The following is a 13,391-nucleotide window of genomic DNA, read 5'->3' as shown; positions in this document are numbered from 1 at the left end:
AAATAACACCGTATCAGTTCGGGGTGGTGGATGGAGGGGGGCAGGAGGGGAAAGAGAACAGCTGTAAAGAGCTAGTGCTTCCCACTGCCACCTGCCCTGGTCCCCAACTAAAAACAGCGTCAGGGGATTTTGGAATTTAGCTCCTCTGTTTTACGGAAAGATGCAAGTTACAAAATTCTGCACAAGAAACTAGTGTCTATTTCATAACTGTGTTGATTTCATGGAAAGATATTCATATTTCTATTTAAATTGTCCTCAGACAGTGAGTTTCTTCAATGACTTGCAACATAATGTATCTAGAAGCAACACTGCTTTGAAATCTGTCTATCTGACAAAGTTTTAAAGGCGAAATTTCACTAAGAATTAAAACCAGTTTTGTCAAGTGGAAGACAAGGCACATACGCCCAAAGAGTTTTAAAAAACCTTATATTGTTTGACATTTTAAAGCTAATTTTTTAAAAACTTCTTAAAAAGTAAAAAAAAAATATTTAATCGAAAAGTCACACTCCTAAATAGCACTAGACTTCAATTAGTGAAAAGTATCCAAGTCAATATAGCAATACCCGTTTTACTCCTTCCGAGCATTCGGCCCAGAACATTTAACACTAAACAAACACTCTGTCAATGCCATGGTATGAGAGGACATAAGGGAACTCAAATTTAGATCATTCTGAAGAGATTACAGGTCTTTGAAAGGGGGAGGGGGAGGCAAAAGGGAGGTTATGTTTTTGTTTCATACTTAAAACATTACCTCCCAATTACCTCCCTTGTTAATCAAAAACATTCTGTACATTCCTTCATCTTAGAAAGTAACCATTAAAGCAGACCTATCTTAGCTCTTAGAAAAAAAAAAGTGAGGTAATAAGTTGTGATTCAAACTGTTCCCTTCCAAATAAAACATCGGCAAAGGGAAAGGGGAGAAAAAAAATTCTTAATAGAATTGCAGATAGGTAATCAAATGCCCTAGCTCAACAGGGAGTAACAAGTATGTGCATGGAGATTGAGATTTGTCCTTGTAGCATTTAATCCTACTCATATTGTGCAATTCATCTCAGCACGGTCAGAGCAACCACAGCTCTACTCCCACTAGATGGAAAATTCCACTCAGGCTTAAGTGAAACTCTTCAAAAGCCCAATTTGAATTCTTCCTGCTAAATCCAATTTTGTTCACAGAACTGCTCATTTGCCTGTAAACACAGTAAGTATTCTGTTCATCCTCTCAGAGCAACAAATGAATGCCACTTCATTGTGGGTTGAGCCCTGGAAAGAGTCTGGAGATCAGTTATGGGTTATATTCACCCTTCCTCTCTCCCTGCCGCATAAGCAGTATCTTTCCTTGACAGTGGTACAGCAATAGAAATGCAAAAATCTCACTGTAAAAATATGGCAATTAAATGTTATAATTGCATTGGGCTACCATGTAATTATATGTATACATAGATGTTATATAATACAAGACTACATTGAGCAATTCAAAGGAACAGTTAATATACACAATATAACATCTTGATGCATAGGGCCTTTGGCACCAGGCCTTCTCTTTGATCCTAAGTGCTTACTTCACAACAATCTTCATTACCACCTTCTAAAGAACAACCAAATGAACAGGAAAGAATTTTATTTTAGTTGATCTGCTCCTGTAGAATGGAAAATAGGAAGGGAAATAGAAGGGAAAATAGCAACATATTTTTCTTACCCAGGTAAATCACCCCTGTGTATTCCAACTAATGGAGTCAGAGCGTACTGAAAACAAGCATGGTATTCACAGAACAAGGGTGTAAGAGCTGTACACAGAAAAACAGCCAAGTAACAGCACACTGAGCTCTATGATAAATACATACATTTGCCCCTGCAGAATCCTTGGTATTGTCCCCTGGCAACCATAAAAAAAAATGCAAATGCTTTGCTGATTAACCTGTCAGAAAATGCATGTCTGTACACCCACATACAATTTTCTATCTGAAATATTTAAGAATTTTATTCTAGTCTTATACCTGTATCCACAGCACTCACTGCCAAATTCAGTGGAAAGGAAAAGCAGAAAACATCATCTTTATCTGCCACACCACTCCTCTTTAGGAGCACAATTAAAGGAAGGTAGGTCCAATGATACAGGTCTCAAATGTTTCAGGTTTTTCTTTTAAAGATTTTATTGGGTTTCTTCTCCCCATATCTTCCGAATAGATTTAAATAACCTCAAGAGAATGAGCTAATTAAGTGTGAAGAGTTATTTTGCCAGTGTATGTACCTTGCCAAAAGTAGTGGTCATAATATAAAGACAAAACTCAAAAGCTGTAACCAAAAGCTTATCAAAAGTTAATCTATTGCCGACATCAGAACCTATGCTGAAACATTACATTAAAAAATAAAAATAATAGATAAATAAGCATTCTCTGGTATATTAACAAAGGCATAAAACCAGAGATAATCAGTGATGTAACCAACAAATACACTTTTAAACATTTCCCCAAAAAGCATTTAAGATTCAAATACGGCAGAAAACCAAACATTTTAAATTGTTAAATACAGTGCATTTAAAAACTCTTACTACAGGTTTTTTCCTTTAAGAAAAAATGGTAAGCTATTATTTATTCTTGAAAATTCAAAAAAAAATTGTAAGAAGCAAGAGATACATCACATCTGCTGTGAAGAATAAGCAGACAGAGCTATTATTATTTTCTAACATAAACAGTAGTTTAAAATAAAAATTGGAAGATCTCAGGATAACAACAACTTTATCTTGTTTCACTACTGAAGGAGCAAGATTAAGTACGGAACTTTCTCACCCTATTGCTCTGAAGCTTTCACACAGATAGCAAGACTTCCTCTCAAATACTGATTATGCTCATTTCTCCTCACCCACCACAGCCCTGTTCCCTTATCAGGCTCCCCATCCCACACCAGTGGCACATAGCATAGCAAAAATATCTGCTGAACATCTTGATGTAACCACCATATAAATGAAAGTTACACTGTATAAAAACTTGAAAAGTCATCTTAGAAATATATTAGATAGCGGATATATCCATATCTTTAGCTATATATGTATATATTTATATGTATGGATGGATGTGGAGATATATATACAGACATCTACAAAGCTATATAGCAATCATTATGTTACGAACAATCATTCTGCAGGACTGAAAAACAGATCAGAAGTTTGTACAGCAAATCTTGCATTGCTAAAGTCAGTCAAGCTCATCAGTTTTCATCTGCCCTCTCTGTGGCAGCAATCATGCTGTACAGCATTTGCAGATGAAGATTTACAAACAAGCCATACAACAGCTTGCATGAGCTGAAATTCTTTCCAATCCCCCAAAACAAGCATTAATACTACAGGGAAGTCCAACCAATGAATATCAGTTTTTCCTTTAAGAATTAAAGCTGAAGAGAAGCTTAAAAAGGCATTTTATAAAAAAATCCAAAGATTCAAGAAAGAACTTCCATCCCATGAAAAACCACCACAAAACCACCTTACCTTATAATAAATGGAACAAACGGTGCCATGCTGAGTGCTGAGTAAGTGCCATCCATTGGAGATGGATACAGCCTTCCAAGGATTAAAAGCAAAAGGAACAGGCTTGGATGGATTTTCAACTCTTCAGATTCACTAAATAAAAAAGTGATAAGAAGCATTTGGTGAAAAAAGCATCCTCCTTCACACTAGTCTTTAGACTCTTCCACACACAATACCCTTCTGCATTTCTGGTTCAAGGAGGTATCTTCGGCCGATCATTGCAAGAAAGTGCAAACCCTGCTGGGATCAAACATGGCATCCAGTTCTCCTACGGCACCACTGGGGACCCCTGTATGAAGGCACCTGAGGCTGTGCTGCCTTCACTTTCCTACACTATCTCAAGCCTCCTGTATTCCTAATAATGGTGAGCTGCCTTCGCTTTTTAAATAATATGAAAAACCAGTACAGATAATGTTTCTCTAGGAACTGATAAACTGAGAAAGTTGAATTACCATAAGATGGTTAAAAAAAGTCTTTTTTTCAGTTTGGAAGGAAATGCATATTTAGTAAATAGCAGGCTTTATTAAAGAATAGTTCTTGTCATTGACACCAAGCAGCTACTATTCATACTGTAAAAACAATCAGAAATCCAAGTCAAAATCAACACTTCTTGATTTAGTTAATGATTAATAATAAGATACAAGCCTTAATCTGCATTGAAAAAAGCACTGGAGGCCAACATTTCAGGCAGCAGCTTTCAATCTTTTTCATTTTAAAGACTTCCCCAAATTTTCCAGTGATGACACTGTCACCTTTCAAAACATCAGGTAAAGCTGACTGCTGCATGGAATATATACACTCTCTTTTCTTAGAGCAGAGACTGCAAAACATGCAATGACTGGTGAAACTTCTGTTCCCAAGTATCCACCTCAGGCCCGTTAAACAGACAGCTGAACCTCGCCCATAAATCAGCTGCTGAACTTCCACAGTTTATACCATAGCATTTTAAGAAAAAACAAAGCCAGCACTGGTTTACTTTAAAAGTTCATGAACCTGGGGGTAACAGCATCAGCGTCATCCCAAATGGTATCATCTGCATTGGTCAAATTGGAGCTCTCAGCCACCATTTGTGGAGTCCTTAAAAAGAGATCAAGGACATTCCCCAGAGTCAGTGTGCCACAGGCTGGAAAGTGTTCACTTAGGGTTACGTGAGGCCTATGACCCTGTATCACTTAAACATGTTAGGAAGTCTCATCATTAAACATGAGACAGTCAAACACCCAGTTTCTGTCTTTCCCTGAAAAATATGCGTTCTTTAACATCTGAGCCTAGGAATGCAGCACCTACTAATTACTCAACAGTAGTTCATACTCCAGAGATTTATTGCAACGTGCAAAAGTTATAGGAAAAAAGCCTTCGCAAAAGTCACTAGTCTAACTGTATTGTTTCAGGAAGCACTGATGAAAAGAACAGCATTAGGGTAAATGTGACACAACTCAGTTTAACCTTTTCATTGCACCTTATATTTCAAAGCTTTCTCAGACACCGTCTTACCTGTTCAAAGTATTGGTTACAACCTCCAGCTGCTTGAGAAGGAAAGGATAAAGACTTGGAAACCGAGAGAAAAACTCCCTTCCTGTCATTCTGCAGAGGGGAATGAAGGAGAGTTACAATTAGCATTCTGCAGTAATTAGTTGCACTCAAAATACCAGTCTCCTTGTTGGATTTCTGATGCTACAGTGAATGCAGAAGAACCATGCACACATGATGAACTCCTTTCAAACAAGACACAATGTTTTCATTAAACATGATGATACAGCGTAGTTTACACAAGTTAAGTAACTCTGTCTGTATGTGCGCATACTAACACTTTGTCAGCTAAACTGGTCAGGCCTTTTTGGGAAAAAAGGAACTTAGCCCCTTAAATCACACTAAAAAGAAGAGATACAGCAGCTTAAATTCTGGCACCATTTGAACAACATTCTGGTTGAACAAGAGAAGACTACACTTGCTTTAGTATGGCCCATGTACTAAATAGCTAATAAAATATATTTAATAGACATGTACTAACAGATGCTCATATTTTACTGACACTGAAAAGCACCTCAGAATAGTAACTCACAGAAGATCTGTAAAACACAGCTGCAGAAGCATCTGACCTTCCATTAGCCCTCTTTACACAGCACTGCTTCCAGCACATGGCAGTGGTGGCATTTCCAGGCCACGTTTTTGCTTGTGTAGATGGTGCAACCACATTCAAAACAGAGCAAGGTGCCAACACCTACTGAACTCATCCCCAGCCAGAATTAATAAGGCAGCATAGCTCAAGCCACAATAGCAAATCAACCCAAACTAAAAAGAGGTAAATAGAAATCTTCTATATTTGTTTGTTTTATAATCTTTTGATCAGATAAAGGATAGCTTCATGGTTTATAGGAAACCATTTAGCATTGTCTAAGCAAGAACCACTTAAATGTTACAGTGGGAAGGTTCTAATTAGACATACATGCTATGCAGATAAAACAGACTTCCTTTAAAAATAAATAAATAAAAAGCCATCCATTTAGAAGAAAGCCAACTGCAGAGTTTGCTTGCCACATGGTCAACCAAGATAAATAAGTACATGCTATAAATAAGTACACTCCAATGCAAAGCTTTCAATGAGCAGACAGATCCAGGTCTAGAAAAATAACATGATGAGACAGCAAGACTGAATGTGCGTAAAAATAAGCATACGAAAAAAATCACGCAAGAGTAAATCAGCACATGGCAAGCATCAGCACAGCTTCTTCAGCACTCAGCTAACATAACATGCCTTAGCCACAGGCCACAGAATAAACACAGCAAAACCAGATCGCTAGATGGAAACAAATGTTCAAAGAGGTACAGGAAGCTTTCTCTAGGCACGTAAGAACAGTACAGTGAATTGCTGCAACTAAAAGCATGACCAAGGATTCTGCAGTAGCTGTTATATCTACAACAAAGAGTTCAGTTAAAAAATTTAAATGGAAGCATTCGAACTGTGAATGAACATAAATTGAAGCACTAATGAGGATAGTTTAAAAACATCAATACTGATAATCACTGGTTATTTAAGCAGAAAACACCCATGTAATTTCTTCTTACAGCTTCTTCAAAACAACTTAAATTTTTTGCACATACATTATGTAGCAAACTGAAGACGCAAAGCCAGAGACAGCACAAAACATAAAATCTAAGGAAGTGTATCAAGTCAAACAGTCCATCTTACCGAGTTTTCATATGTAAAACATTAAGAACTCAGTATTTAAAAAAAAAAAATCAAAAAATGCTGTGACACCTCCACCTCTTGTGCCACAGAAAGCATCAAGCAAAAGCAGAATTGGGGTTAAGTTTCCTATGGAATGGATGGACACTGGTTAGAGGTTTAAGAGAGGACTATATGCAAGTAGCATTTCACACAACAAGTATTTTTAACAGGCCCATTTTTAATGTATTAAATATTCAGTAGCCAAGTTTGAATCGATATTAAATAATGGAACTTAATATCCTTACAAAGTCTTGAAATCCTTCGTAATTAGCGTGGTTTCATGAATCTTTTTGACAGGAAAAGAAAATTATAACTACTGAACTGGGTAACTTACTTAACCTCCCACTTGGTTTACTGCTCCACAGGTTACATGAGGGGGGAAGGCAGTCTAATCAAAACCATTAATCAGCAGTATCTGCAGAAAAGATGCCCAAAGGCACTCTCAGGAAAAAAGAGACACAACTGTCTGAGCAGACTGGTTGTCGAGGGATGATTTTAAAGAGCCTCCAGTTCAGAGAGGAAACAAGAGAGACTACACATTAGCAAAAGTGCTGCAAAATGAAAAGGCCTTCTCAAAAACACAGAGCACTGATTTAAGTGTGAATCCACTACCTGGGGATGTCAAGGCAGGGAGTTGTGCAGTTGGAGAATGAGCAGAAAGCAAAACAGCTAGATAGAGTAAAACAATGAGGTATTTAGCTGTTTCATTTTTGATTACTGACCATGCTTGTTGCTCCTGGAAACGTGTATGCATTATTAGGCACGCACAAGTATTTGTGTACAGTAACTGAGACTGGAACAACAAAAAAATGCAATGGTTCTGCTTTTCAAAAATGTTCATGACACTAAGCCATATATTTTCTATTAATTTCATCAAAAACTATACTGCTTTGAAAAATGAATACCAACACTTTAAGATTTGGCTCGTGCATGTTAGTGATATAAAGAGACTCATGCACATGCATACGCACACAAATGGGAGCTAGGCTTTGTAATTAATAAGCTATCTATATCTTTAAAAGAAGGTAAGTCCTTCACATACCTATAAAGGAATATATCAACTAAATGTGGACTAAAACAATCCAAAAATCACTGCTAACAGTTTTCATGGAACAAACTTTTTCCTCCTTTTCCAAAATATATCTGATAAGGAATGATAGGTTTAAATTAAAAAGATAGATAACTATCTTTCCATTAGTCACTGACACAGTTCAAACACAGATTTTTGGCAATGTAGCTACCACAATTAAATTCTTGAAACCAACATTTTGCAGATCACAATTTTACATCTGCTCACCCTAAAACATGTTTATAAGAGAAGTAACTGGGAAGAGCCTTAAGACACTAGTATTTTTTCCCCATGTCCAGCTGAAATTATTTTTATATTGCTTCAGAGCTCATTTTTGACAGTATGTTCAACCACAGGCTCTGTAATAATATTTTCTTTTTTCCTGTTAGTAACCCAAAGGAGCACAATTTCACAATCCCAAATTTCAAATGGATTATTGAGACCTAAACAATGGACTAGTGGAAGGTTATTTACTGAAATAGGAAGTACGGTAATGAAACAGAAAAGTTATCAGTAGGCTGATGATGCTTACAATAAAATCCCTCTTCCCAACATAAAATGTCATTTAAGTATATAATTAAAATGATGCTTAATGTCAAAAGGTTGAGAGATAAACTAATGGAAGCAGTCATATCCTCCTAAATTCACTTGTAAAAATACTTTGTAAAACTCTATACACGCAGAATACTGTGGTACATAAATAGGAAGATGCAATATTTATGCCTCAGATACTTTGCAGTTTAACAATGTTAATGCTTTGTCATATGCAAGCAATTATGCAGAAAAGCCAGATGACTAAATTAGAGTACACCCCATTCACAAAAGGTTCCATTTTGATGGCTAGAGACGGCAGTCATGTTTAGCACTTTTCAGAAGACTGACGAAGGGTGTTTACGTAGAAAGGGAGACATACATGAGTTTCTTTCCCTTTTCACTCAGTTTTCCCACCTGAAGAGATGTTCCATTAACAAAACACAGTCATACAGAGGTATCTTCTGTACCATGCCATACAGAATCAAGCTACACCCACCACTCCTAACTATTCTTTGCATGCCTTTGGGTCAAACAAACTCTTTCCTACTTTTGTCTGCTCGAGAGTCTATTTAAGAGGGAAAGAAGGTTGTGATGACAGCAAGAAAGATATTTCACAGAATATACAGTTCATATAAATTGGCAAGAAGTTACTCTGAAGGCATGTGATGCTACAAAGGACAGAATTTAATTCCTAGCAGTAAGCATATGGAAGACAACAGTGAATCACAGCTAAGTTATCAAAAATCAACAACTAGTTGTAGTAGTAAAAATTAAAAAAAAAGACATAACTGAAAGACACTAAATCTATAAAACTCTAAGGAAAAGTCTATTTTAAGCATGAATAAGAATATATTTTACAGTGTTGATAATACTTCTTTAGGAAAGTACAAAAAACAGTTTTACTTTTCTCTAAAATAAGCTAAAACAGAAGTCCTTATTACACTCTCGATTGTCAGTAGTTCTTCCATTCATTTCGCACTGGTTCTTTCGTTTTATCACCTTTCAGAGTAGAACTTGGGGTGGCTTAAAGTAAGCTAAAGATCATGTACTTACAAGTTTTCATTTCACCTGCTTTGCTTATGAAGACATTCGTTATCATCAAACTTCTAGAACCAAATTCATAAATGTTGCTGAAAACTCTGGCAAGTCCGGTCATTATACATTACGTTTGTCTGAGTAGCAACTCGATGCTGCATAATGCAAGGGTTAGTATCTATGTTTATATAAGTAGTGTCTTTCTAAATAAATATTCCACTGTTATGCATAATGAGTGTGTGAATTATTTAACTGCATTTTTTAAAATAAATATAATAAGTCCATGGATGTTGCAGTGTTCTTTTTTAAGCTGTGCTGTACACTTAAGAGAATACTCTAGGAGATTAAAATTCTGCTGTGACACTGGGGCATACGTATCATTTTACTGCAACATGTGTCAAAGATTACCTGCTTCTGTTCTTTCATTTATTTTTCAGAACTGAGGGCTTTATAACCTTGTATGCTGCTTTTAGCAACTGACATGTTAAAGAACATTTGCAGTAAATATGTTCATATTTGAGTATAGCATAGGTAAGATTTAGAGAAAACAAATCTTCTGAGGGCAGCAAGGGTCTCTGGTGCTCTTTTTGAACATAAATATTGCTAGCATCTCAGGTCATGACAAATGCATGGTCAGATCTGTGGCAGGGAAAAAATAAGAATATTATTTTTAAAAAAGGAAAAATAGAACTGGAATGTGAATAAAACCAATATAGACGGACACATTTAGAGATCAAGGCCAGGAATGTAGTTTTCATGAAAAGACGATAAGTCCTCTCTTAATTGTCTTCCGTAAAATCTACTCTTGCTATACCGCTCCTTACATTGGAATCATATGTCAGATGATCCTTTATGTTAAAGAGCAGTAATGCAGAAACAGAATCCAACTTACTCCTTGCACTGCAAGGACAATTGCTGCTGAAATCATTTAAAAACCAGGACTGAATTTGGCAAAACTGTCATTCAAAATGATGGATTTATAAAGATAATCCACATTTTACATATTTGCTTCTTTTGCCTTCATTAAACTATGAAAAAACCCCACAGTGCGGCTTAACTAGACTAACTTAACTAAATTAGTTTTTAATTGTGCATTTTGACATTCATGTTCTTTCCCTGACCCATATCACTTGTTAAGTAGTTAGATCCTGTCTCAAAATATACAAAGTTTATTTCCCTATTAACAAAGATATATTTCAGAAGCATAAACTTAAAATAAATGGAAAACATTTTCTTCAACTATTCAAAAAAGACCAAGAAAAAAAAAGTATGACGTTGTTTTATGGTAAAGACCAAAGCTAATTCAGATATGCTTTAAGAATTAAATTAATTTTTTGCTCCTTAAATAGCACTAATGACAGTCAGATGCATTTCATGACAGGACAACTAATAGTAATAAAGGTACAGAAAACAGAAATTATCCTAACTGAAGGGAAAGCAAAACTCAAAGAATTTACCACATTCAACTCAAAGGATAATTTCTTATCTTGGATTTTACAACACAGCAAGACAGCATAATATTATACAACTAGGGAAGCAAACGTAACATTCTAAATTATTCAAAAGTGCTGGTAGGGAGAATGATTCAGAGAACTACAGACCTTTATTCTGGCCTCAAGAATATACAGAAATTTAGGGAAAAAATAAACTTGAAAAAGAGAAGAGTTACAGATAAAGAAATAAGATAAAATGGAATGAAGTGCAATGTGCAAAACTGTTAGAAACTAGATTGTGCCAACCTAAGCCATACCTTACCCAAGAACGGCAAAAATATTTCTAGACAAAGGAAATAAAACAGTTCCAGTCACACAAGTCTCCTAAATGTTATCTCAACAAATTAAGTGTTTGAAGTCTGCAAATTTTTTACTCAACATTTGCTTCAAAGTAAAAAGCAGGGCAGCTCCAGCTCAGAGCAGAGATCCAGTTCTCGTATGCTTCCTTCACAGCTAAAAAACCCATGGGCTTTCTGTGAGACACAGAAAACAGCAGGAAGCAGACAACATCCTGCAAGGTAGTCTCAGGAAACATCTACATGAGGTCCATGGTGAAACTACAGTTTTGGTTTAAGAGATTAAACTCTAGTGTAATCTCTAGGAGTGACAGTAAAATATCTGACATGCTGCAATTAGGGTAAGCTATTAGAAAAAATAGGTAAGTCAGTGAAGGAACAGGACTTTAAAAAGACCCAAAAAGAACATGTTTCAATTCAGTTATTGGTGGACCTAATCTATTGTTGGGACCAACATTGTTATTAGTTTAACTGAAGACCACAGTAAAAGAATTAGAAGTGTGCCAATGAAAATCCATCAATGAAACAAAACTTACGAGGCATTGTCTGTAGAGAGGGAAGATTAGAACACTATGAAACAAAACTGCGTATCTTGAGGACCTGAATATTAGAAGGACATGAAATTAATAGCAGATAACAAGACTGCATATACAAGGACTAATTAAAAAATGTGTTACAACTTAGGAGCTCATCAGCTGGAAAATTCAAAAGGACCCAAGCATATTAGTTGGTACCTTGGATCCCTCATGAAGAGGGCAAAGACAAAAGGCACATGTGATTCTGTAACACACCAACCCTGATAAAGTCAGTACGGACAAGGAAATACTAATGCCACACTCCAACAATCAGGTAGGACGTAAACTGGAATAAATCCCAGCTAACTTCCAGCTAAGAGAGACACTTAAAAAAAGCTGCTCATATAACCAAGGGAATAGAAAGCAAATTTGCTGAGAGGAGATTTTAAAACCTCAACTTGTTTTGTCTGGCAAAATTAACACAGACGGGATATATGACTGGCATCCACAAATACCTCAAGGGAAGCATCAGGAGGGAAAATAATTATTTAAAATAAAGGACAATGCTGGCATAAGAACAAATGAGTCTTAAATGGCCGTGAATAAATATACATTGCACGTTAAGTTTTTAATGATCAAAGCAGCAAGATTCTTGAGAAGTTTTACTTGGGAAGGTGGCATTCAGGGAGTCTTCCTGCAGAAATAGTGGGAAAAAGCAAATTGTTTTTAAGATACGACTTGATCAGTTTATAAAACGAATAGCATAGCAAGCTTGTTTATGAAAAGAACTGAGTCAATGTACCAGCAGGACCCTCACTACTGTGTGCTCCTGGGATTGTGTGACATGCTGATCCACGTGGAAATTCCAACCCTTACTTAAACACATGCAGCTCCACTGGTGCTGAACTGTTGCTAAGAACTATATAAAGATTAGCAACCAGTAATTTTCAAATCTCACCCCTGATGTCATCAATCAGACTAAGACTGTATGCAAGCAGATTCTAAAATGTACACTGGAGGAGTATGGAAAAATTTCTAGAGCTTCCTTTCAGAAGTTCCAGGAACTCACTGATTACCCTTAAAAACTTGCTTGTATTTCACTCCTTTTTAAACAAAATTGAGGTCTGCAGTGTTTCTGAAAGTGTAAACAGGTGGCTCACACCTTCTTAAAAAACAGAAACCTCCAAAAGAATTGCAGGTTCCACTTGACTTGAGAAAAGAGAGGCAGAATCCTAAATTTATCCTAAATTGACCCCATTATGGTCACTTCAGGAAGGTAAACTGCAAATTCCAGGGCAAGCACCATAAGTGGAGTTTGGGAAGAGAGTGTACATACTACTGAAAGGCTCCAAACTTGCCAGGTTGCAGAGTTTCACGTCCATAAAGAAGTAACTGACACAGAAACCAACCTAAAGAAACTTATCCGTAAATGCACAGAGAATCTAAGAGTCTGGTGAGCATTCAAATGGATGAAACTCAAACAGATTTGTGACAATTGATAAAACAATTCTCGTAATTTTAAAATCATTCTTGGAATCTGTTCTTTCTTATTTTAGGGAAAGCAGTTAAGCTACATTTTTATTAAGGCATAAAACTTTAAAATGGACTAGAAAATGCTGTACTTATCAAACAGGTTCAGCTTCACTCAGCTTTCTCATTTGGAAACTGAGAGAGTATAGCTTGGATAAACAAAGCATTTG

The 13,391-nt window shown here is 36.3% G+C and overlaps 1 protein-coding gene across 2 annotated transcripts in view; it reads right to left on the bottom strand.

The window, feature by feature from the left end:
• The window catches only part of THADA (THADA armadillo repeat containing), a 169,586-nt gene that overhangs the window by 104,897 nt on the left and 51,298 nt on the right, over positions 1-13,391 (bottom strand). For both annotated transcript variants that reach the window (XM_072856806.1, XM_072856805.1), the window contains 2 exons: positions 5,015-5,104; positions 3,482-3,613 (listed from right to left, as the gene is read on the bottom strand). In XM_072856806.1, coding sequence (XP_072712907.1) covers positions 3,482-3,613; positions 5,015-5,104 — 222 coding nt within the window. The remainder of the gene's footprint in view (positions 1-3,481; positions 3,614-5,014; positions 5,105-13,391) is intronic.

This window comes from Ciconia boyciana, chromosome 3 (assembly GCF_034638445.1).
Source record: "Ciconia boyciana chromosome 3, ASM3463844v1, whole genome shotgun sequence".
Taxonomy (NCBI): domain Eukaryota; kingdom Metazoa; phylum Chordata; class Aves; order Ciconiiformes; family Ciconiidae; genus Ciconia; species Ciconia boyciana.
Note: the sequence above shows the minus strand (reverse complement) of the source record. Positions and strands in the feature narration are given on the sequence as shown.